Genomic DNA, 23,818 nt, shown 5'->3' with positions numbered 1-23,818 from the left:
CTAAATAGGGTTAAATGGGAGCATATTGTGAGACACAGCCTAGCTCAGCATAGCTTTTGCAGTGACTTACAGTGACTCTCCGTAATTTCAGGCAGGGCCTTTCTGGAGATACTGGGGACTGAATCTGCGATGTTCTGCATGCAAAGCAGCTGCTCTGCAACAGAGTGCTGGTCCCTGTCCAAAACTATTTGGCTATCAAAGAATACCTAAACAGAGCCTCCAGGTCCAGTAGCAGTGTACCTCTGAATACCAGGTGCCTGGGAGCAGCAGTTCAGGGAAAAGAGCTGTGGCTTCTGTGCCTTGCTTGTGGGATTTCCCAGAGACGCCTGCTGGGTCTCTATCACGGGTGAACCAGATGTTGGCCAAGACAGCCTCGAAAGCCAGAGCCCCTTTCTCCAGAAATGTAAGCCATGGGGAAATTCCACTCTCTGCTCCCCATGGCCTGTAAATCAACCAACATGGCTAGAAAATGAAAACTGCTCTTTTCATTCCCAGTTTATGCCCCCAAATGGACATAACACCTCTCTCTGTGCTCTGCTTGTATCTCAGGAAGGGAGAACGAGGAGGCCATCTGGCTGATCCCCACCTGCTTTCATGTGAGGGGCTGCAGAGGAACAGAGCCTGTTGATCCCTGATGGATGGTGGGGCAGGAGCGGGTAAGGCCTCCCTCCTAAAAAAAGCAAGGGGGTCTTACAAGGCCTGGCCTTCAAAGGGGATCTCAGTTCTTGCCTGGGGCCTAATTGGAGCCTGTTCACATTTTACAGGGGGATTGAAATGCTAATTAAATTGGATGCCAATGGATCCAGGTTTTGCTGCTGGCATTTCATTAATATATCTGCTTTGTGTTTTCAAAAGTGGCTTGCCTGCCTGCCTGCCTGTTCTCTATAGGTTCCTGAGGAGGTGGGGGTCCTCATCCAGAGTACTGTTCTGAAACATGACTTTGGACTTCCTCCAATATTTAGTGGGACAGATCCAAATTCACAAACGACACTGTCCATTTTAAACTCTCATCATTTTTCGGTTTCTACAAATTCCTGGGCAATGCCAGGCACACAGAGAGAGACAGAAGGGGTATGTTATGAAAGAGTGATGGAAAGACAGACCAACACCAAGACTTCTCTCTTTTTTGGGGGGCAATTTGATGCCATTCACATTTAAAGGCACACCTACCACATTTGCACTTTCTGAAAAGATACACAAACCGAAAAGAATTTGCAGTGCTCCAAATTTTGCAGTGCAGTTTTCCAGCCAAATAATGTGTAGAAAAGTGCCTATATGAGTGGAACGACAACAACTACCCACCATTCCCCAGCAGGTCACAGGGCAGGTTTGCAGAGATTAAAATTCTGAATTAAAAACAGTTAAAACAGTTGCGGGAACAGGGAGAGCCCTGCAAACACGCATCTCGGGTGTCCCAAAATAACGTAAAAAAAAATAATGCATTATATTAGGGGAAACTGCTTTTCAAAAAAAAAGTGCACATGGAGAGAAATTGACACTAGAACCTTGATTAATCTGCATGAGGACATTTTTTTTTTTAGATCGCACACTTGATGTGGGAATATGGAGAACAAGGAACAGGGAGAAGTCATAACCGAGCATATTCATCCACCTCCTGCTCTTGATCAACTGCGAAAGGCTGAAAGCAAGAGTTATTTTATTTCCTTTTAAGTTATTGCTGGTATGTGTGTGTGTGTGTGTGTGTGTGTGTGTGTGGTGCAGGAAACGGCAAGGTTGAATCCTCCCTGGGGCACCAGCCTTGCCTGCGTCTGCAGGAGAGTGACCTTGACGGCTGCGTTCTGATCCCGGTGTCCCAGACTGTAAATAATCCTCCAGTTTGGGAGGCGGGGGGGGGGGCAAAAGAATCCTGGGTGGAATTAAGGCTGCTGCCTCCCCCACCCCAGCTCTGCTAACTGGGAGTCCCCTCCTCAACTTGCTCTGGGGTCTCAAGCACTGGAAAGCAACAGCATCTCAAAAGCGGAAATGGTTTATGTATTGGTTAGAGTGCTGTGCTAGGGCCTAGGAGATGAGGACTCGGCCAGGAAGCTTTCGCTCACCTTGGGCTGCCTCTCAGCCTTACATACCTCACAGTGTTGTTGTGGGGATAAAATGGAGAGGGTTTGAACGCCGCCTCAAGCTCCTTGGACAAATGGCAGGATAAAAATGCAATTTGTGTTTTTCAAGAATATATAATGAATAGGAATATTTGAAAATTTATCAGCAGTAGTCATCATCATCATCATCATTTATTAAATTTCTATACTGCCCTTCATCTGTAGATCTCACAGCGTAATTATATCACACCCCTTCCTTCAAGGAGCTCAGGATGGTTGGGAAAGGCTCTTCGTATCTTCTTAGGCTCTTAATGGGAAACCTACAAGTGGAACAACTATCCACAAAAGCGTCACTCTCTCCGGCCACGGAGGCAGAGCAAAGATACTGTGGCTGGTAGCCATCGATATATACTTCTGTTGATGCAGCCTAGAATAGCATTAGCTTTTTTTGCTGCTGCATCACGCGGTTAACATGAGTCAACAGAGGATGCAGCAGTAAAAAAAAAGCTAATTCCATTCTAGGCTGCATCAACAGAAGCCTAATGTCCAGACCAAGGGAAGTCATAAAAAGGTAAAGGTAAAGGACCCCTGACAGTTAAGTCCGGTCGCAGATGACTCTGGGGTTGTGGTGCTCATCTCACTTTACAGGCCGAGGGAGCCGACGTTTGTCCGCAGACAGTTTTTCTGGGTCATGTGGCCAGCATGACTGAGCCGCTTCTAGTGAAACCAGAGAAGCGCATGGAAATGCCGTTTACCTTCCCGCCGGAGCGGTACCTATTTATCTACTTGCTTTTTTTTTTTTTTGCGTGCTTTCGAATGGCTAGGTTGGCAGGAGCTGGGACCGAGCAATGGGAGCTCACCTCGTCACGGGGATTTGAACCGCCGACCTTCCGATCAGCAAGCCCAAGAGGCTCAGTGGTTTAGAGCACAGCGCCACCCGCATCCCTAGGGAAGTCATAGTCCCACTCTATTCTGCCTTGGCCATCCTGTGTCCAGTTCTGGGTGCCACAATTTAAGGATGTTGACAAGCTGGAACGTGTGCTGAACCGGAGGGCAACCAAGATGACCAAGGGTCTGGAAACCAAGCCTTATGAGGAACAGTTGAGGGAATTGGATATGTTTTGCCTGGAAAAGAGGAGATTGAGAGACGATACAATAGCCATCTTCAAATAACCGAAGGGCTGTGACATGGAAGATGGAGCAAGATCCCTGCATTGGGTGGGGGTAGAAGTGAATGACCATTGGGGTCCCTCCCAACTCTATGACTCCTCCTGCATGAATTTGTCCAATACTCTTTTAAAAGCATCAAAGGAAAAGTCAGGCATAGATAATAAATAAATACAGTGGTGCCTCGCAAGACGAAAAGAATCCGTTCTGTGATTCTCTTCGTCTAGCGGTTTCTTCGTCTTGTGAAGCAAACCCATTGATGGATTAGCGGATTAGTGCTATTAGCGGCTATTAGCGGCTTATCTGCTGATCGGATCAGCTGATAAGCGGCTTAGCAGCTTAGAAAAAGGGGGGGAACCCCGCAGGAACTCGCAAGACATTTTCGTCTTGCGAAGCAAGCCCATAGGAAATTCGTTTTGCGAAGCACCTCCAAAACGGAAAACTCTTTCGTCTAGCGAGTTTTCTGTCTTGCGAGGCACTCGTCTTGCGGGGCACCACTGTACATAAACCAGTCAGCCAGGTTTGCAGAGGAGGCAGGGCTTTGGTGGCCCACCTGTGGGCACCCCTGATCTGAGACTTGCGGCTCTTGGGAGAAGGGGCAGCGGGGTTGAACTGAGGTTTTTTGGAAGCGGCAGCGTGTTTTCCCGCCCCACTCCAGGGCTGTTTCACCCTCGTTTCACTTTGCAAAAAAACCCCCACATTTCAGCAAACTTCTGAGGGAGCTGCAAGCTAACTGAGCGGTCAGGTCTTAAAACTGCTTAACAAGCGCGCCAGTAAAAAAAAAACACAACACTCACAAAACCTTGCACATATTTCGAAGTTAAGCTTTGAAGCTTCGGCATAAAATATTTACACCACATCAGAGGGTGGTTCAAAGAGTCTCCCCCACATTAAAATAAATAAATAAATAAAGATTTCAAATCGAGTTATTGGGTAGGTTTATGCAGCATTAGTACAGGATGCTAAAATTAAAATATGGCATTTTAAATTTTTTTAATGGCTGTTTACTAAATATTGCAGTCATGCTAAATTGGATGAGGGCTGCTTTAGGGCAGCCTCCCGCTTCCTCTGCAGAAGCTTTGGACTACAGCGCTCATGAGTCTGAAGCATCTGGAGAGGGCACCAGGTTGCAGAAGACTGGTTTAGGTTATCAGAGAAAGGAATCGGGTTTGCTGGAAAACCCAGCATTGCTAGTGTGATCTCAGGCCTCACCTTGAGGCAAGTAACGGAAATACGGCTACCCAAGATCGCCTGTTCCTATTGGGCAGGCAGTACGGCACCTCCGGACTGGTCAGTCCTGGTATAAAGGCAAGGATGCTGACTTCCCTGGCTTTTGCTCACTCGGAAGGCCTTGAGAGTTGCCCACAAAAGGTGCTACTGAGCCCGGATTCCACTGGGGCCCTGTTGGCATGACAGAAAGAAAGTACAGAGATGCCCATTTATGCCAAGTGATGTTAAAACAGCAACACCACTCAGTCCGTCTCTCTCCCTGCAAACATACAGGGAGGCGGTTTGTTTATTCTGCCAAGGTGGCTTTGCCAGAAAGCCTGTTTGTTTGCTGCCAGAGCCTTGGCCCTACCAGGCTAGTCAGCCAGCCAGCCTCCTAGGGAACAGGCACCAGCTCCTCAGACACAAACGCCGGGTTAGTGGGTGAGGCATGTCTGGACTGCAAGACCAGCGCCCAAAGCTTTCTAGGAGACAGCACAGAACCCCGCAACGCACACACTCACATGCTTGAAATGTGAAGTTTGTGGCAAGGCACCACAGAGCCTAGGCTTGCTGATCAGAAGGTCGGCGGTTCAAATCCCCAAGATGGGGTGAGCTCCCATTGTTTGGTCCTAGCTCCTGCCCACCTAGCAGTTTGACGTGCAAGTAGATAAATAGGTACCACTCCAGTGGGAAGGTAAACGGCGTTTCCGTGAGCTGCTCTGGTTCGCCAGAAGAGGCTTAGTCATGCTGTCTACAGACAAACGGCGGCTCCCTCGGCCAGTAAAGCAAGATGAGCGCGCAACCCCAGAGTCGTCCACGACTGAACCTAATGGTCAGGGGTCCCTTTACCTTTCCCACTCCTAAGCCATACCGATATGGTGCACATTTCTCTCTCTCTCTCTCTCTCTCTCTCTCTTTGGACCATTTGTTGGAAGATTCAGGACAGAGAAAGGAAGCCCTTCTTCACCCAGCACATAGTTCAACTGTGGAACTCACTCCCGCAGGAGACAGTGGCAGCAGGGAGTGCCAAAGTGCAGGTGCTGCCGCACTAAAAAGAACAATTCCTTACAAATGCACAACAGTTGTTATGCCACAGCTGCACTGGTGCCAGTTCTGCAGAGCAAAGCGGTCGACCGGGCACATATGGGGTGCATGTGTAAGGAGATCTTGCAAGTCATTATGGCATTAAAACTTTCGCAAACTGGAGCCTGCTTCATCAGATGTGCGAAGCGTTGCCCTCAGCTGATGACCTTCCAGCAGCAACCGCAAATCGCAATGGTGTTTGACAGACTGATCCCAATTCCGGGCGCGGGACAAATGAGCGGGTAATTTTTGCTCCCATTCCCATCAGATTCTCCGAGAATTCTCGCCTAAGACAACATTTGCAGTCAGGTTTTCACCTATTTGGGCTGACCGCTGGCGCCCTCCGGTGGTTAGACTGCATAACTAACGCAGGGGTGGGGAGCACAGGAAATCCTGATAGCAGAGCCCCATTGAAGACAAGCAAAAAATAAACTCCAAATGTCAATTCCTGCCGTCCTTCCCTGCTAACCAGTCTCCAGTGACAGGAAGTTCTAGGGTAGTTGTTCCACAACTTTTCTGGGGCACCGCCACCCTTGTTTCTATAAACTCACCCCCAGCGTCCTCTACCCTATAGAAAGCATTATTCAGAATTTGCACAAACCACTTAAGGGAGATAATAAAACAGTAAAATTCAAAACGGAAGCAACTGATTACACATTTTTTTCCAAAATCTAATTAGAATTTAATTAATTCAACAAAACTGACAAACCTGATCCAGCAATACCAGCTTTTTCAAAGCCTGGTAGTCATTTTTACCTCCCGAGACAGTTAACGGGTGTGTTTTTTTGATGGTGGGGGGGGGGAAGGGGTTAAGATATCCACTGAATTGCACATATGTATCTAACACGTCATATGCCAGGCAAACACTCAAAAGGCTGCTGGTGTTCAAAGCAGCATTAACCATGCTCCCCACACCAAAACAACAGGGCACCCCCCCCCACAAAACACCTTTAAGTCAGCTGCAAAAACTCAGAATAATTTCTCCTTTCAACAGCTACCTTGGGGACACAGGCCTTACAGTAAGGCCACATTCACACCATGCATTTAAAGTGCCACTTTAAAGCAATCATGGTTCCCCCCCCCCAAATAATCCTGGGAGTTGTAGTTGGTTCCGGGTGCGGAGAATTGTTTGGAGACCTCCCCACTTCCCTTACCACACAGCTACAATTCCCAGAGTTCCCTGGGAAGAGGGACTGGCTATGAAACCACTCTACCATTAAAGTGGTATCATAGCTCTTTAAACGTATGGCTTGTGTGTGGTCTTGGACTCAGCTTAGCGCCACTTCCCCCAAGGAAACTTGGGAGCTGTAGTTTGTTAAGGGGAACCCTGACTCCCCAGGGTACCGTCCTCAGGAGAGTTTCAACTGTCAGTCCTTCTTCACAGGGAATTGTAGTTCCAGGAGGTACTTGCTGGCAGCATTCTGCCCCGCCCAGCCTTGGGTCCCCCACATTCTCCCCATTAAATTCTCCCCCAGATGAGCTGATCGCTGCAATGAAAAGCGAGTTGCAAGAGGGTTGCCTTCGCTTTCTGGCTGGAGACCCCACGCCCAGCTTTCATCACCCCTTCCCCTACCTGAGGCAGGCCGCAGACGGTTCTCAGCCAGCTCGGAGATGGCCCCTGTGGTGATGGTCTTCTTCAGCCGGGAGCCTCCTGAGGTTGCCATGACGCCTGGCTTTGTGAGCATGTCTTCGCTGCTGGCTCTCTTCAGCTGCAAGAGAGGAGAGGGTCAGGGTGCTTTGGAGCCGAGATGGGAGGAAGAGGCATCAGCTTCGATTTCCCAAATGCCCATCCCTGCAGGGCCTTCTTAGCTGTGGCCACCAGGCAGGGCTGGATTGGTGGCCTTTAGAGACCCTCTAAAGGCCGGATCGAGGCCTTTAGAGACCCTTTAGAGACCCAGGCTTTGGGTGGGTGGGGGAGCCACGACTGTTTAAAGTGGTATCAGAGTGCTTTAAATGGAGAGTGCAGGTGCAGACCCTCCAAGTCTCCCTAATTTCCAGGGACAGTCCCGGATTTACAGAAGCCGTCCCGGTTTCTGATTTGATCCAGGAATGTCCCACTTTTCCTTAGGACCGCCCTGTTTTCATTTGAGGAATGTTGGCTGGTATGGAGCCATGTGACCTCTGAGTCAAGGAGATAAGTAACTACAGAACTTTTAGAAGACATCTGAAAGCAGCCCTGTATGGGGAAGTTTTTAAAAAATGTTTAATGTTTTATTATGTTTTTATATATGTTGGAAGCCGCCCAGAATGGAAGGCTTACCCAGTCAGATGGGCATGTTATAATAATAATAGTAAGACATCTGAAAGCAGCCCTATATGGGGAAGTTTTTTTAAATGTTTAATGTTTTATTATGTTTTTATATATGTTGGAAGCCGCCCAGAGTGGGCAGGGTACAACAATAATAGTAATACTAATAATAATAATCAGTGCTTTTTTTCCGTGGGTACACATACCCCTAAACATTTTGTGAATCTTTGTACTTTTGTCCATTTACTGTATTTATTTCCCCCCAATTTGAACTATAAAATGGTGATTTTCAGGAGTCAAAATGTGAGTACCCCTAAACATTTTTTTAGAAAAAAAGCACTAATAACAACAACAACAGAATAGGATGTCCCTATTTTCATCGGAGAAATATTGGAGGGTGTGTGGCCTTGATTTAGCAACCCTTTCCATCTCCACTCATCCACTAATAGCCATCAAGGACTTGACCTCATTTGCTCCCCATGACGGGGAAACCTGGAAAACTTCAATCCCACCTGACAGACCACACGGCTCTCTCTTTGAAGCAGGAGATTTAAGCACCTCTTTTCAAAGAAAAGAAATAAAATGAAATAATAATAACAATGAACCAAGGCTCTCTCCTCCAGAGAACGATTTCACCAAACAGCCAGAGACGCAGGAGGGGAAATGAAAAACCAGGCTCTCGAGTTCTGCGGCTGCTGCAGCGACGGCATCAAACCGCTCCTTCCCTCCCCATTCCAGGCCATCGCCCTCCTTTCATCTCTTGGGCCAACTCACAAAAATGTGGGGTTTGCAGGCGCAGCTGGAAGACAGCCGCCTCTCTGGTAGCCAAGCCACTGACTGGCTGAAGGGAGGGAGACATCTGAAGGGCTTGACGTCTTTGGCAAGGCTTCTCCCGCAGCTCAGGGCTGGCTTGCCTTTTTTGTGGGGTGGTGGGAGGGAGAAGAAAGGGGAGCTGACTTCCTGACCTTTACGCTTCTGGAACCAGTCTCTGCGCAAAGCTCTGATGTCCCGTAACAACCTCCCTCTTTTGTTTCCAAGGAGCTTTGGTCGAGCGAAGTTCCGCGATTTGACGCTTCCTGCTGCCAGCACGGGATTTACGGCCGAGCGGAGGGTTTAGCAAGTGTCTAGACCTCAAGACAGGAGCGGACGACCAGCCCGAAACCCACCTTGCTGAGCCGGGAGTCGAAGGCGAGGGAGGTGGATGACTTGGAGGTCTTCATGCCGATGGGGGCGGAGGGCAGAGGTTTCCCTCGTTCTGTCCCATGGCACCCCTGCTTGGAGAGGGCCGTGCTCCACGGCCTGGTGGCCCCCTTCATCTTCCTTCCAGGTGGGGAGTCAGTCTGCAAAAAAGGAAGAGGGAATGAGGAAAGGGAGGCAGGGGGAAAGCTCCTGCTAATGGTCCCAGTGCAGATTTGTTTTTGTTTGTTTTTGGCTTTTTTAATTGGAAATTTTATTTACAACATAAACCCTCTACCCCCCAATACAGAACTCCACCCACATTAAATGTGAACATAACATACAATAAGCATAACATACAACAATACAAACAACCAAATAAAAGACTTCCTTTATCCTGATCTAGCCTCTTATAAGCTGTTTCCTTTATGAATAATTATAAAGATTTTTCTAATTATAACTTAAATATCCACAAAGTCTCCTGCAGACATTAATCGAAACAAGTCCAGGTATGTATTTTAGGGCACTGTTTTGTATTCTCTGCATTTCCCCCATGCTTTTTGAAACTCTTGTCTAGTGTGATCTCTAACTGCCTCTGTTAATCTAGCCAATTCAATATACTCTAACAGTTTGTCTTGGTATTCCTTTTTTGTTGGCACAGTTTCTTTTTTCCAGTTTTTAGCAGTTAAGATCCTTGCCGCTCCTGTGGCATAGAGGAATATTTTCAGTTCCAGTGCAGATTTGGAACAGCTTTACACATACTAATTTAGATGCATAGGGGTATTGATTCCTGCATTGCAGGGGGTTGGGATGGATGACCCCCAGGGTCCCTTCCAACTCTACAATTCTGTGATTCAAAATACAGAAGTAACTGTGATTATCGGAGCAGATGTGCAACACATTTTCCGCTGCACATCATCCAAAACAGGAACGGGAAAGGGTATGATTTTGAATATACATGCACTAATTTAAATGTCTTCTTTTTTTATTACTATTATAGTTTAGTTCTCCTTGTGAAAGGTTGCCAGCTTCTCGTGCCCACCTTTAGGCTGAAAACCTTTTTGCTGCACCAGGCTTATGCAGGCAGTTAAAAAAATCCTTCCACAATCATTGACCCTTGTGTGGTTTTTATTGTATGGTTTTAGGTTTTATTGCTCAAAACTGCTTTCATTTTTAAAAATGGCATAGTGGCATATAAATATTTTTAAATGAATATATTCTTTAAGAAAACACTTTGAGGGTTTCTTTTTCTTCCTATATAGAAATTGTATAAAACAAATGAAATAAAATGTATATTGTAAAGTTCTATATTAATGTATAATTCTTATGTAAAATTTTGATTCATATATTTCTGCTTGGCTACAACCCGTATTTGGTTGCCTTATTCCCACAGTCGAAATGGTATGTATAAATGCATTTTATTTACTTATTTGTTGCAGGTAATACTCCACCTTCTCCTCCAAGGAGCTCAAGGAGGTGAGTGCATTGCTCCCTACCCCAATTTTATTCCCTGTGTGGTAGGCTGGGCTGGGAGAGGCAGTGGCTGGCCCAAGGGAGCTTCATGGCTGAGTGGGGATTCGAACCCTAGTCCGACACGCTAACCATTGCACCACACAATCACAGAAGCAGTAGCGATTATTTGAATAGAAATACCTTCCGGCGCACCATCATGTGCCCACACGACCTTTGTGTATGATGTACCTGTTCATTTCAGATGCCCAGGTGCAATTGGAAGCCCGCCCACCCTGCAAAGCAGACATTGTCTCCAGGTAGAGTAGGACATGGGGACAGCCTGCTGAGCCCCTTTCTCCACCCCATTCCTTGGCAGAGTTAGAGAACATCTGGCGCAGGCTGACGCAGCATCTGGAAGAGATATTCCACATGTTCTCTGATCCCTCTCTCTCCACACAGAGAACATCACAAAAGGATCACAAGAGTGATTTTCAGCTGCCACAGTTTTAGAAGGCCCCCCCTCAACAGTAGCCCCCCAAACTGGAGGGACGAGAGGCCTTGAATTATCACTCAGGCACAAACTCTGCAGGCAAGAAGGTTTGTTTTGTTTATTTATTGCTTTTGCATCCCACCTTTTCTACTCTGAGGAGGTCAAGGTCGCGTGTATGCTCTTCCCCTTCCTGATTTACTCCCCACAACCACAGTGCAAGGTAGGTTAGGGTGAAAAAAGGCTGTAAGCGGCCCATAAGCTTCGAGACTGAGTGGTGTGTCTCCCAAGTATATGTTAACACTGTCATGTAAAGTCCTAAATGACTGGGGTCCCCAACAGTCAAAGGGCCGTCTCCTTCCATGTCAGTCTGCCCGGGGGTTAAGATCAGCAGAAGAGACCCCCCTTGGCATCACCCTCTGTGGTCTGAGGGGTGCCGGAGCATGGCACCAAGGCCTGGTTAAGAGGAATGTTTTTGCCTGGTGCCTAATAGTATACAGTGGTACCTCTGGTTGCGAACGGGATCCATTCCGGAGGCCCTTTCGCAACATGAAAAGAAAGCAACCCGCAGCGGCACATCTGTGCACGCGCAGGTTGCGATTTGCCGCTTCTGCGCATGCGCGTGACATCATTTTGCATGTCTGTGCATGCACGAGCGGCGAAACCCGGAAGTAACCCTTTCTGGTACTTCTGGGTCGCCGTGGGACATAACCTGAAAGAACGTAACATGAGGTATGACTGTACAATGAAGGCGCCATGTGAGCCTCCCTGGGGAGAGCATCCCACAAATGGGGAGCCACCACAGAAAAGGCCCCGTTCTCATGTTGCCACCCTCCGCACCTCTCATGGGGAGGTCAAATGAAGAAGGGCCTCATAGGACGATTGCAGAGTCTGGGTCAGTTCATATGTTGAGAGGCTGTGCTTAAAAGTTCAACTTTCTGACAGAGAGAGCTGTTTGACAGTGGAACAGAAGGTGGTGAGCTCTCCTTCCTTGGGATTTTTAAAGTAGAGGTTGGGCAGACATCTGTCAAAGATTCTTTAGTTGCGATTCTTGTACTGGAGGGGCTCGGGCTAGATGACCAACTCTGTGGTTCCATGAGAGATCCACTTTTAACTGGGAAGGTTTTGCAATCTGCCCTGGAACCATTTGATTCAGGAAGAGGCCTCAAAGCACAAATAATAAACATATCGGCGACCCGCCTGCCACGTATGTCTGGGCACCAGGTGCCCATCAATCCGTCGTGTCGTTAGTGCTTGTCGAGGAAGGAACACCCGCTTGTCTTTTATTAAAAAGCTGCCTTTCAATTCTCTCCCGCCCACTCGCCTGCCTTCAAAGGACTGGTGTTCTTGACATCCGGTACAAAAAAACCAACACATGGGAAAAGCAGAAACGGCTGGCTAAGATTAGTTGCCGTGGGGCCTCTGCTGGGAGACAACCCCTTAACCCTCTCCTGGTGCGACACTGCGATGCGTTTGTGTTGAAAGGGACAAAGTATCGGCTGATAAGGGTTAAGGAAGGGCATCATTCTCTTTGTCGATCAGCCTCTGCAAATAATTCTGCCATATCTTTGCACAGAGCTTTTGACCAGCCAAATTCAATCACCCATGAGGCAGATACACAGAGGTTTGCCCATACTCAGAGGAGGGTGCCCGTCGCACCCCTGCGCGGGGCCCACTCCCTTCCAATGAGAAAGCACACCTGCGACAGATACAGAGCAGGCTTCTCCAAAAGGAGGCAGGTGATTATTTTTTTTAGCCCTCCTTGAAAAGCAAAGCAAAGTCCTATACGGCCTAGGACCCTTGTACCTACGGGACCGCCTCTCCTGGTATGTCCCATGGAGGACCTTATGGTCTTCAAACAAAAACATCTTGGAGGTCCCGGGCCACAGGGAGGTTAGGCTGGCCTCAACCAGAGCCAGGGCCTTTTCAGCCGTGGCCCCGATCTGGTGGAACGCTCCATCACAAGAAACTAGGGCCCTGCGGGACTTGACATCTTTCCGCAGGGCCTGCAAGACAGAGCTGTTCCACCAGGCCTTTGGCCAAGGCACAGTCTGACCCCCTCCTTTGGTAATCCTCACAGAACTCTAGCCCAATGGTTGCCATTAACCTGATTTGATTTGATTTTAGAATGATTGATTTTAGAATGCTGTGTTACTTTTACTGTTGTTAGCCACTCTGAGCCCGGCTTCGGCTGGGGAGGGCGGGATATAAATAAAATTTTATTATTTATTATTATTGTTATTTTATGAGGCAGAAGAGCAAGATTTGCCTCGAAGCTTCGGGCAGTGGTCCAAACCGAAACCCCAAAGTTCTTTGACTAAAGCAAAAAGATAGATGGGTCAAAGAAAGGCTCGGGGGGGGGGGGTTGTTATGGGGAAGGGGGAGGTTGTCACAGCTTCCCTACCGGGGGTTACAGAAGTCAGGAAACAGCAGCGAAGCCAAGATAGGACTAGGAGAGGTCGAAAGAGACTCCCTCGAAGCCCGTTGGAAACCGCAGCGTTTGAGAGATACCAACCTCCTTCCTGACTCATCTCGGTCAGACACAAGCCAGTAGATGGGGAGGATGGTTGACGGAGATGAAGATTCGTGAAACGCATTGATGGGGAACCCAAGCAGGTGCCAGGAAGCCTGGTGGATTCCCTGCTCCCCGCACCCCCACCCCGCAATACACACACCAAGTGCTATTTTTCTAGAAAAAGGGGTGCTGGAACTCATCTTGAACCCCTCCCTCGCTCTCTTAGAATGGCAATGGTGCCCCCGAGAGGTGCCAGAACGGAGTTCCTGTGAGCTCCCCCAGGGGAAAAAACCTGTGGTGTGCAGTGAGCAAATCCAGCTGGGGGCAGGGAGAGAGAATTTCACCAGCCTGGATCTCAGGGCTTCTGCCCCGTAGAAAAGGCCCCGTGATGCTCCGATTTAAAAATGTTAACGAACTAGGCCACCGCAGGCATTTGACAGGTAATCAATATGCAATCAGCACCGCCAACACCCAGCAGGAAAATAGTTTCCTTAGCATGAGACAGAGAGAGATGGGAGAAGAATGGCTGGGGTTTTCTAATAGGGAAAGCTGCACCCCACGAAGCATTCCCTGACTGGCTTCTTTGGGGCTTGGAAGAGCCAGGAAGAGCAGCGGCTGGGAGTTTGGCACACAGAATTTAGACCTGTGGGCTAGAAGCCTCAGGAAGTTGGAGGGGAGGTGAACAAAACCCAAACAGAACTGCCTGGCAATCCTGTAAACACAGACTGGACTTCTCTGGAGAAAAGTGAAATAGAGAGACAGTCCTATTGGCTCGGTTAGTAGAGCATGAGACTCTGAATCTCTGAGTCATGGGCAAAAAGATTCCTGCGTTGCAGGGGGTTGGACTAGATGACCCTCGGGATCCCTTCCAACTCTGCAATTCTATGGTTCTATGGGAGCCACCGGGAATTAATAAATATTGTTATGAGTTTGGAGGGGGAGGAGGCTGTATGCAAGATCCTTCTAACTCCTGGATCAAGCAAGTGTTCGAATATAAGCCAGACTAGCTTCCTGCGTTGAGGCGATCGCTTGGGTGATGGGCCATTAAGAGATCCAAGGGAAGGGCCTCTGAGTGAGATGCAAAATGGGTGGGGCCTCTCCCCTTGCTAATTCAGGTTAATTAGAAGGACAAAGCCAGAGTTTGGTGTTGAGAGGCAGTGAAGCGACCCCAGTCTCCGTTGTGCCGCATTCCCAAAAGGAAACACAGGACCTCGGGCAAGCATCTGGAACCCCTGCAATCTCGCACAACAACAAGGCGTGCAACAAGGCCTATTTCCCAGTTATCCCAATGCATGTAGGCGTTAATTCCCCCTGGAGCTCGATAGAAGGTGAAAGACAGCTAGAGGTCCAGAAAGGTAACAGAAGCTGCAGAGTGGAGTTGGGGCAGCATTGGACCTCCAGGTGCTGCCAGAGTCCAACTCCCAGCAACAGCATGGCTGAGGGTCAGGGATCACAGAATCACAGAGCGGTAGATTCTAGCCTGACCCACTGCAATGCAGGACTCCCAGCTAAAGCATAACCTCTGCTTAAAAGCCTCCAAGGAAGGAGAGGCCACCACCTCCTGAGGGAGACCATCCTACTGTTGAATGGCTCTTGCTGTCGGAAAGTTCATCCTGATGTTGAGTCGCAATCTCCTTTCTTGCAACTTGGTTCAAGTCCTGCCCTCCAGAGCAGGAGAAAACAAGCTCGTTCCCTCTGCCATGTGACAGCTATTGAGATAGTTGAAGATCGCTATCAGTCATCTTTGAGAATTCCTGGAGAACAGGCGAAGTCCCGGCAGACTGGAGGAGGGCAAATGTTGTCCCTATTTTCAAAAAGGGGAAAAGAGAGGACCCAAATAATTACTGCCCAGTCAGTCTGACATCAATAGCAGGGAAGATTCTGGAGCAGATCATTAAGCAAACAGTCTGTGAGCACCTAGAAAGGAATGCTGTGATCACCAATAGTCAGCATGGATTTCTGAAAAATAAGTCATGTCAGACTAACCTGATCTCGTTTTTTGACAGAATTACAAGCCTGGTAGATGAAGGGAACGCAGTGGATGTAGCCTACCTTGATTTCAGCAAGGCATTTGACAAGGTGCCCCATGATATTCTTGTAAAGAAGCTGGTAAAATGCGGTCTTGACTATGCTACCACTCAGTGGATTTGTAACTGGCTGACTGACCGAACCCAAAGGGTGCTCATCAATGGTTCCTCTTCATCCTGGAGAAGAGTGACTAGTGGGGTGCCACAGGGTTCTGTCTTGGGCCCGGTCTTATTCAACATCTTTATCAACGACTTGGATGATGGACTCAAGGGCATCCTGATCAAATTTGCAGATGACACCAAACTGGGAGGGGTGGCTAACACCCCAGAGGACAGGATCACACTTCAAAACGACCTTGACAGATTAGAGAACTGGGCAAAAACAAACAAGATGAATTTTAACAGGGAGAAATGTAAAGTATTGCACTTGGGCAAAAAAAATGAGAGGCACAAATACAAGATGGGGGACACCTGGCTTGAGAGCAGTACATGTGAAAAGGATCTAGGAGTCTTGGTTGACCACAAACTTGACATGAGCCAACAGTGTGACGCGGCAGCTAAAAAAGCCAATGCAATTCTGGGCTGCATCAATAGGAGTATAGCATCTAGATCAAGGGAAGTAATAGTGCCACTGTATTCTGCTCTGGTCAGACCTCACCTGGAGTACTGTGTCCAGTTCTGGGCACCACAATTCAAGAAGGACACTGACAAACTGGAACGTGTCCAGAGGAGGGCAACCAAAATGGTCAAGGGCCTGGAAACGATGCCTTATGAGGAACGGCTAAGGGAGCTGGGCATGTTTAGCCTGGAGAAGAGGAGGTTAAGGGGTGATATGATAGCCATGTTCAAATATATAAAAGGATGTCACATAGAGGAGGGAGAAAGGTTGTTTTCTGCTGCTCCGGAGAAGCGGACACGGAGCAATGGATCCAAACTACAAGAAAGAAGATTCCACCTAAACATTAGGAAGAACTTCCTGACAGTAAGAGCTGTTCGACAGTGGAATTTGCTGCCAAGGAGTGTGGTGGAGTCTCCTTCTTTGGAGATCTTTAAGCAGAGGCTTGACAACCATATGTCAGGAGTGCTCTGATGGTGTTTCCTGCTTGGCAGGGGGTTGGACTCGATGGCCCTTGTGGTCTCTTCCAACTCTATGATTCTATGATTCTATGATCTCCTCTCAGTCTCTACTTTACCAGACTAAACATACTCAGCTCCTTCAACTATTCCTCATCAGGCTTGGTTTCCAGACCCTTGATGGAATAGCAACATCCTAGAGGTCCCAGGCCCTAAGGAAGTCAGATTAGCTTCAACCAGAGCCAGGGCCTTTTCAACACTGGCTCAGGCCTGGTGGAACGCTCTGCCTCATGAGACCAGGGCCCTGCAGGATCTGATTTCGTTCCACAGGGCCTGTAAGACAGAGTTGTTCCGCCTGGCCTTTGGCTTGGAATCAACTTGATCCCCTCCCCCTCTTTCTTTTTCCCTTTTCCTTCTGTGATGAACTCCTACTTGGGGACTTCCCTGGCTTTTTTCTGGCCCATGAAGGACGTCTAGATAGTTAGCCTTGGTGAAGACTTGACGTTTTCATCCCCCAAAAAGTTTTTGATTAGAGTTTCCACTGAAATGAGGCTGCATTTTAATGTTTTTATGTTGTATTTTAATCTTGTTTTTTAAGCTGTATTACAATCAATTGTTTTTATATTTGGTGTTAGCCGCCCTGAGCCTGGTCTTGGCTGGGGAGAGCGGGGGATAGATAAAATTTATTATTATTATTATATTATTATCATCCTGGTCGCCGTCCTCTGCACACCTTCCAGCTTGTCAACATCCTTCTTAAACTGTGGCGCCCAGAACTGGACACAGGGCTCCAGGTGTGGTCTGACCAAGGCAGAATAGAATGGTCCTATTACTTCCCTTGATTTGGATACTACATGAAGGGATGATGGGAGCTGGGTTAGCCAGCCCTGGCCCAACAGTTACAAGAGTCTGCCTTTGTTAGCGCTCCAGTTTGCAATCTCATTGCAGCCTAACCCTGATGCCAGCCTTCTCCCGCTTTCTCCCCAGCCACATGCAGAAACCAGTGAGCTTCTGAACACCCCATCCCACTCTTGGAGAAATCCAAGAGGCCTTTTGCATCCATACAATCTACCCCCAGGGATGGAGGCAGTCTGCCTCTCTGAATACCAGTTTCTGGGCACATGGGGAAAGGGTTCTGTGTTGCCCCTGGGTCCTCCTCGCAGGCTTCCCATTGGGGGTATCTGGCTAGCTGCTGTGAGAACAGGATCCTGCACTGGGCAGGCCCCCTTGGGCCTGATCCTGCAGCAGCCTGGCTCTGCCCCCTCTTATCTCTCAGCTGGATCTGAAACTTCACTCCACCCACCACCCTGGCTCTCTAGATTTCCTGGCAAACGGCAGCCTTGCATTCCGCGAGGGACAGAAAGGAATTGTTGTGTGCTAAGATTCGTCGCGATGCATCAGCCAGAACTCACTGACACGTGGGGAGGAGGAGGAGGAGGAAGGAGTGATGAAAAGCCGAGCTTTTGCAAGAAGTTCCCCCAGTTCAGTGAGCTTATCTAGATTTACTGCTGTTTTTAAAAGTATACCAGCCATATATTTGCAGAATAACCTGCCAACCCCTGGGACTCAAAAGCGTGACACCCTGTGCAGGACAGAGTGACAAATGGGCCCTGGGGCAACGTGGGCTTAAGTGGAACGGCTATGTCATTTTCGCTGGTTATTTAAGTGTGTGAAAATTATTGTTTACGGTGCTAAAAGTAAATCCTTAGTTCTTTTCAAGCAGTATTTATTTCTATCCTACCTGCATATACCCCGTAGCCTTAAACAGGAAACTGCCCTTTTACTGAGCCAAATCCGTTGGTCTACCTAGCAAGATTCTGGTCCTCATGGTTCTGAATTAAGGGGCGGTTTAATAGGAGAGTCTGCGAGCTGGATCCTTTTTTAAGTCTGGAGACTAAACCCGGACCCTGCAGCATCCAAAACACGGGCAGTCTCACAGAGTTAGCTAGCTAAGGATTGTTCACCTTGCTCAGTACTGCCTACACTGACTGGCAGCAGCTCTCCAGGATTTCAGACGGGGGTCTCAACTAGCCTGACCTGGAGATGCCACCAGGGACTGAATGCAGAGAAAATGCTCTACTATGGAGCTACGGCTCTTTATCATACAAAGAACTCAAGGTGGGTCGCAGCATCCAAACGCTACCTCAAAACCAACCCATCAAAAATATATTCATCTGTTGCATCTTCTACACAGCATAGGCTGATGCTGATGCTGACAACTCAAAACACGTGGGGGGGGGATAAATGTTTCTACCTGGTGCCAAAAGATAGTCCATGTTGCACCAGCCCAATCTCAAAGTGGCCGGGGAAGGATATTCCAAAATTGGGGTGCCACCACTAAGAAGGCCCCATCATAAGACATGGTAGGCTGCACTATGTACCTGACCTCCTACCGACCTGGTTGGCGCTGCATACCTGGAGGAAGCAGGGTAGGAGCGAGGCTCCTGCTGGCACACTTGAACTGCACTGCCATTGCATCGCTCCTACCCATCTCCACCCTGGGGTGCAGCAGCGACTCAGACGGCAGGAGGTCTGGCAAGCCTGCCCACAAGAGAACAACGCTCCACAAACCTACCAAACACTTATCCCAGTAGCCGCTGCAACATCCCACAGCAATTACCGTACTTCTGGTTGGAGAACAGGACCACAAAGTTGGGAAGAGTGTGGATTACATCGAAGAAAGACATTTTTGGGTTTGCATATAGGGCTTGCCAATCAGAAGGTTGGCAGTTCGAATCCCCATGACAGGGTGAGCTCCCGTTGCTCGGTCCCTGCTCCTGCCAACCTAGCAGTTCGAAAGCACGTCAAAAAATGCAAGTAGATAAATAGGTATCGCTCCGGCGGGAAGGTAAACGGCATTTCTGTGCGCTGCTCTGGTTCGCCAGAAGTGGCTTAGTCCTGCTGGCCACATGACCCGGAAGCTGTACGCCGGCTCCCTTGGCCAATAAAGTAAGATGAGCGCTGCAACCCCAGAGTTGTCCACGACTGGACCTAATGGTCAGGGGTCCCTTTAACTTTTATTGGTTCAGGGGGGTTTGTGTTAAAATGAGAACCAAACTGAGTTCTTCTCCCCCATCCCCACTCATTACACATATGAATAAAAAGTTTAAAAGTTGAGGTTTGGTCCAAGGCCACCTGGGAACCTTAGTGGGGGAATAAAGGATTTGAACCCAGGTTTCTACATAAGCTTAATACATCGCAAGGAAAAGGCCTCTCTCCTTCCTATTCCTTTTGCGTGGAATGGACTACCTCAGATGATGGAGGAATCTTCTCCAGTGGAGGCAGGATGGCCATCTGTCAGGGATTCTTCAGCTGCGACTCCTGCATTGCAGGGAGTTGGGCTAGATGACCCTTACGCGTCCCTTCCAAATCTAATATTCTATTATCCTGCCAATCGATCTCATCAGACGATCCCTAGAGCTCTAGGAGACACAGTCAGCGCTGAATACCAGTTGGGGGAAATCGCAAGTGGGCAGAGAGCTTCTCTTGTGCTGAGGTCCCACTTGGGACATCTGGCTGGCCACTGTGGGGACAGGATACTGCGTTAGATGGGCCTGATCCTGCACCCAGGCTCTCTTCTGATGGTCTAATGTGATAAGAAAATGCATTCAAAAACCGAAGAATGCTGGAAGGGGGAAAACTATAAAACAAAGATGCATAGCTGTCAACATTTCCCTTTTTTAAAGGGAAATTCACTTACTCCAAATAGGATTCCTTGCAAGGAATGGGAAAAGTTGACAGCTATGCAAAGATAATTTGAGGGGTGGGGAGGTGAATAGCCTCTCCTCCTTTCACTCAGTGCAATAAGAGCACTGGAAGTGCCTGGGCTGGATCAGGCCAAAGGACCCCCTATTCACAAGCATCCTGTTCCCCACAGTAGCCAAGCAGGCGAATTTGGGGAGCGCAACAGCCAGACGCGAAGTCACTGTATATTCTGTTACGGTGGCTGGCAATCTTGGGGACGCTGCCCTTACACATGGAGGCTCATATTAGCTGCCATCTGTGGCTGACAGGAGAGGGCAGGCATTGCTGCCCACTCGGCAAGGAATCTGCTCACGTGCTGTGATCCATTCAACAGCAAAGGGGAATTCCTGAAGATGTTGCTGGACTCTAAATCCCATCAGCCCCCAAGCCAGCCTGGCCGGTTCCCTGTCCTGCCTGCCTTCAGTTCTGCTGCTTTTGCAATATATCCCCCCCCCCCACTTTCTCACCTGCTGTCACTGGGAACGCAACAGAAGAAATCGAGCCTGCTGGATGAGGCCAGTGGCCCACCTGGGCAAGCCTCCTGTTCCCACAATAGTCAAGCAGCTGCACATAGAATCCTAGAAGTGACGTGATCCCAGAATCATGGATTTGGAAGGGACCCTGGGAGTCATATAGTCCAGCCCCTGAGGTGGGCTGGAACCACCCACCTTCTGGTTAACAGCCAGACGCCCTGACCCACTGCACCCCACGGATAGCAAACAAGCAAGCAGGACCTGGGCACCCACTGCAGCTCTCCCCACCTGCGATTCCCAGGAAACTGATGTTCAGAAGCGCTTAGTACCTCCAGCCGTGGAGGCAGAACACAGCCACTGTGGCTAGGAGCCATTAACAGACTTCTCTTCCAAGAACACCCCTTGCCTTTTCCTGTAAGACCTATTACAGTCGTTAAGAGTCGTCAACAGGCTCATCTCAGCTATCTGCCAATCTCCCATTCCCACCACCCTTCTGAGTAATACCCCTCCCCACCTTCTCACTATATAGAAGGGTCTGGCAACTTCTGTTTCAGTGTATCTGAAGAAGTGTGCATGCACACGAAAGCTCACACCAAGAACTAACTTAGTTGGTCTTTAAGGTGCTACTGGAAGGAATTTTTTATTTTCTCTTCCAAGAATGTGTCATGTCCTCTTTAAAGCCATCCAAGTTGGTGGCTGTCACTGCCTCCTGCGGGAGCAAGGAGCACATGAGAGCCTTGAACTGAGGGTGGTGGACGAGATGGGCTCCCAACTCTCGTTGGCCCTCGCCGAGCATGAGGAAGGATCTGGAGGTGATGGCCTTCCCCTCCAAAAGGAACCCTGGGAACTAGTTATTTTGCAGACTGTGGAGGATGGGGCTGTGGTTCAGTGGTACGGCACCTGCTCTGCATGCAGAAGGTCGCTGGTTCAATCCCTGATGGCATCTCTGGGTAGGGCTGGGGGAGAGACTCCCTGCCTGAAACCCTGGAGAGACGCTGCTGCCAGTCAGTGTCCTTAATACTGAGCTAGATGGGCCAACGTTCTGCCTCTGTGTAAAGCACCTCCCTGTGTTTGTATTTCGAATCAGCCCCTCAATTCAGAACCACAAGGACTTTGTGCTTTGTTTTTATTTGGTCTGGCTCTGCATGAGGCAGATTCCTATGCTATCATTTAAACCAGCTCTTCACCACAAGGCCTGGAATCTCATTTTATTTTTAGGGGAAGGGCTGTAGGTCATGGGGAGAGTCTGCATGGTTCAATCATAGGGCCAGGATTGTCCCTCCTTCTGAAACCCTGGAGCGCCGCTGCCTGCTAGTGCTGGCAATACTGAGCTTGATGGACCAGTGGTCTGACTCAGCAGAAGGCAGCTTCCCATGTTCAGACCAGACTATGTTTATTCATGCAGCTCAATGTCATCTGCTGCAGACAGAATCTCTGCCATCCCAGAGACAGGTTTTCCTACCCCCATCCCCCTCCTTGTCAGCCGCTCTCTCTGGTCCTTTCCGGGGATAGAACCTGGAGCCTTCTTCCTGCAGGCCACCTGCTACATCTCCTGAATTGAGCTAAAACTACCGCCACCTGTCTTCTCTCAGCCTTCCTCATTCCAGGCAATCCATAGCAGAGCAGCGCTGGAGAACGCTCCTGCGTTGCTGTTGCTAAGCAAACTCCGGGGGAGGGAGAAGCCAAACTCAGGTGGAGCCTCCAGGTGCAGAGAGAGTGTACCCCCAGATGCTAGAGTAAAATAAGGAGTGGAAGAGGGGAGACATGCTGCATTTGTGCCCCTGGGCTTCCCGGGAGTGCCAGCCCGGCTCTGTTGGAGAAGCAAAAGCCTGGCTGAGATGGTCTGATCCAGAGATGCTTTTGCATGAAGCCGAGAGACGCTCAGCCCGTCTCTGTCGCTAAGGAAACTCCGCAGAGGTGGGGAGGGGGGGGAGCAACTGACAGCAACCACAGCAAGTCCTTTAATCCGGCTAAGCACACATGCATGCACAGGAGCCTCTGCTAGATTCAGGAGACACAGGGAGGCGAAATAATATTATTTTTTTGCAAAGCGTGTCAGCTTCTGCAAGGAAAAAGGGAAGCCACGTTCCACGTCTTCTGAGGTTTCTCTCTCTCTCTCTCTGCAATCCAGCGGAAGGGCGCGGGAAGGTCTCGGAAAAAGCAGAAGCCAAGCAGCCTTTTTCCGGCAGGGTGCTGGCTCAAAAGGCTGGGGGGGGGGAGATAACCTACGGTCCAGCTCCCCACCCCGTTGCCCCATAGGGGACTATTTCTAAAGCATCCCGGAATCCCCACCAGCTGGCAAAACACATTGGGGGCAGAGATAGAGAGAGAAAGAGGGAGAGATGGATCTTTCCATCCCTGTCGATAAATAAGGTTTTAAAAATGCAGAGAGGGGGACTCACTTGTGCCGTGGGATCACGCTCTTTGCTGCATCAACAGGAGTGCCGTCCGCCTCCAGCCTCGCCTGAGCAGCATCTGCACACCAGACTCAGAATGCAGAACTCTGTGGAGCTTCTCTGGTCGGAAAACCACATTGCAATGAAGGAGAGAGAGAGAGAGCGCGGCTGCTTGAGAAATGATTCACAGACGGAAGCTTACGAGGGTGGTGGTTCCATTTCCCCCCCCCCTCCCTTTCTTTTTTTGGCATTCGGTACGCACATACACACACAGGCAGAAGGCAGCTCACTAGCGGGTTGTGAGGAACGGGGGGGGGGGGGAGGTAACCAGCCAGGGAGCCTACCTGGAGCAGAGGAGTTTCGGGGGGGGGGTTAGATTTCTGCAAAGTGGAAGGGATGGACTTCTGCATGCAGCACAAAATTAAACTTGCTCCAGTAGGAGGCAGGAATGGCCACCAAGTGGGATGGCTTTAAAAGAGGCAAATTTGTGGCTAGGCTGTGCCTCCATAGTGAACGCAGCAATGCTTTGGAATACCTGCTGCTGGAAACTGCAGGAAGGGAGAGTTGCTCTTGTGTTCGAATCCTGCTTGTGGGTTTCCCACGGGCATCTGGGTGGCCGCTGGGAGAACAGGATGCTGGCCTGGCTGGGCCACTGGCCTGACCCAGCAGGCTCTTGTTATGGTCTTAGGTCCCAGATTCAAAGGACCCTTCTC

General features: G+C 49.2%; 1 protein-coding gene across 4 annotated transcripts in view; it reads right to left on the bottom strand.

Moving 5' to 3' along the window:
- Positions 1–23,818, bottom strand: part of SPECC1 (sperm antigen with calponin homology and coiled-coil domains 1) — a 114,112-nt gene that overhangs the window by 80,904 nt on the left and 9,390 nt on the right. The window contains exons 2-4 of one of the 4 annotated variants that reach the window (XM_082201703.1): positions 23,112–23,220; positions 8,928–9,101; positions 7,087–7,222 (exon numbers count right to left, since the gene is read on the bottom strand). In XM_082201703.1, coding sequence (XP_082057829.1) covers positions 7,087–7,222; positions 8,928–9,077 — 286 coding nt within the window. In that variant the 5' untranslated portion in view covers positions 9,078–9,101; positions 23,112–23,220. Of the gene's footprint in view, positions 1–7,086; positions 7,223–8,927; positions 9,102–23,111; positions 23,339–23,818 lie in introns of those variants that run through there. The other 3 variants (XM_082201702.1, XM_082201701.1, XM_082201700.1) reach the window with 3 other exon arrangements.

This window comes from Podarcis vaucheri (assembly GCF_965113315.1).
Source record: "Podarcis vaucheri genome assembly, chromosome: 15".
NCBI classification, from domain to species: domain Eukaryota; kingdom Metazoa; phylum Chordata; class Lepidosauria; order Squamata; family Lacertidae; genus Podarcis; species Podarcis vaucheri.
Note: the sequence above shows the minus strand (reverse complement) of the source record. Positions and strands in the feature narration are given on the sequence as shown.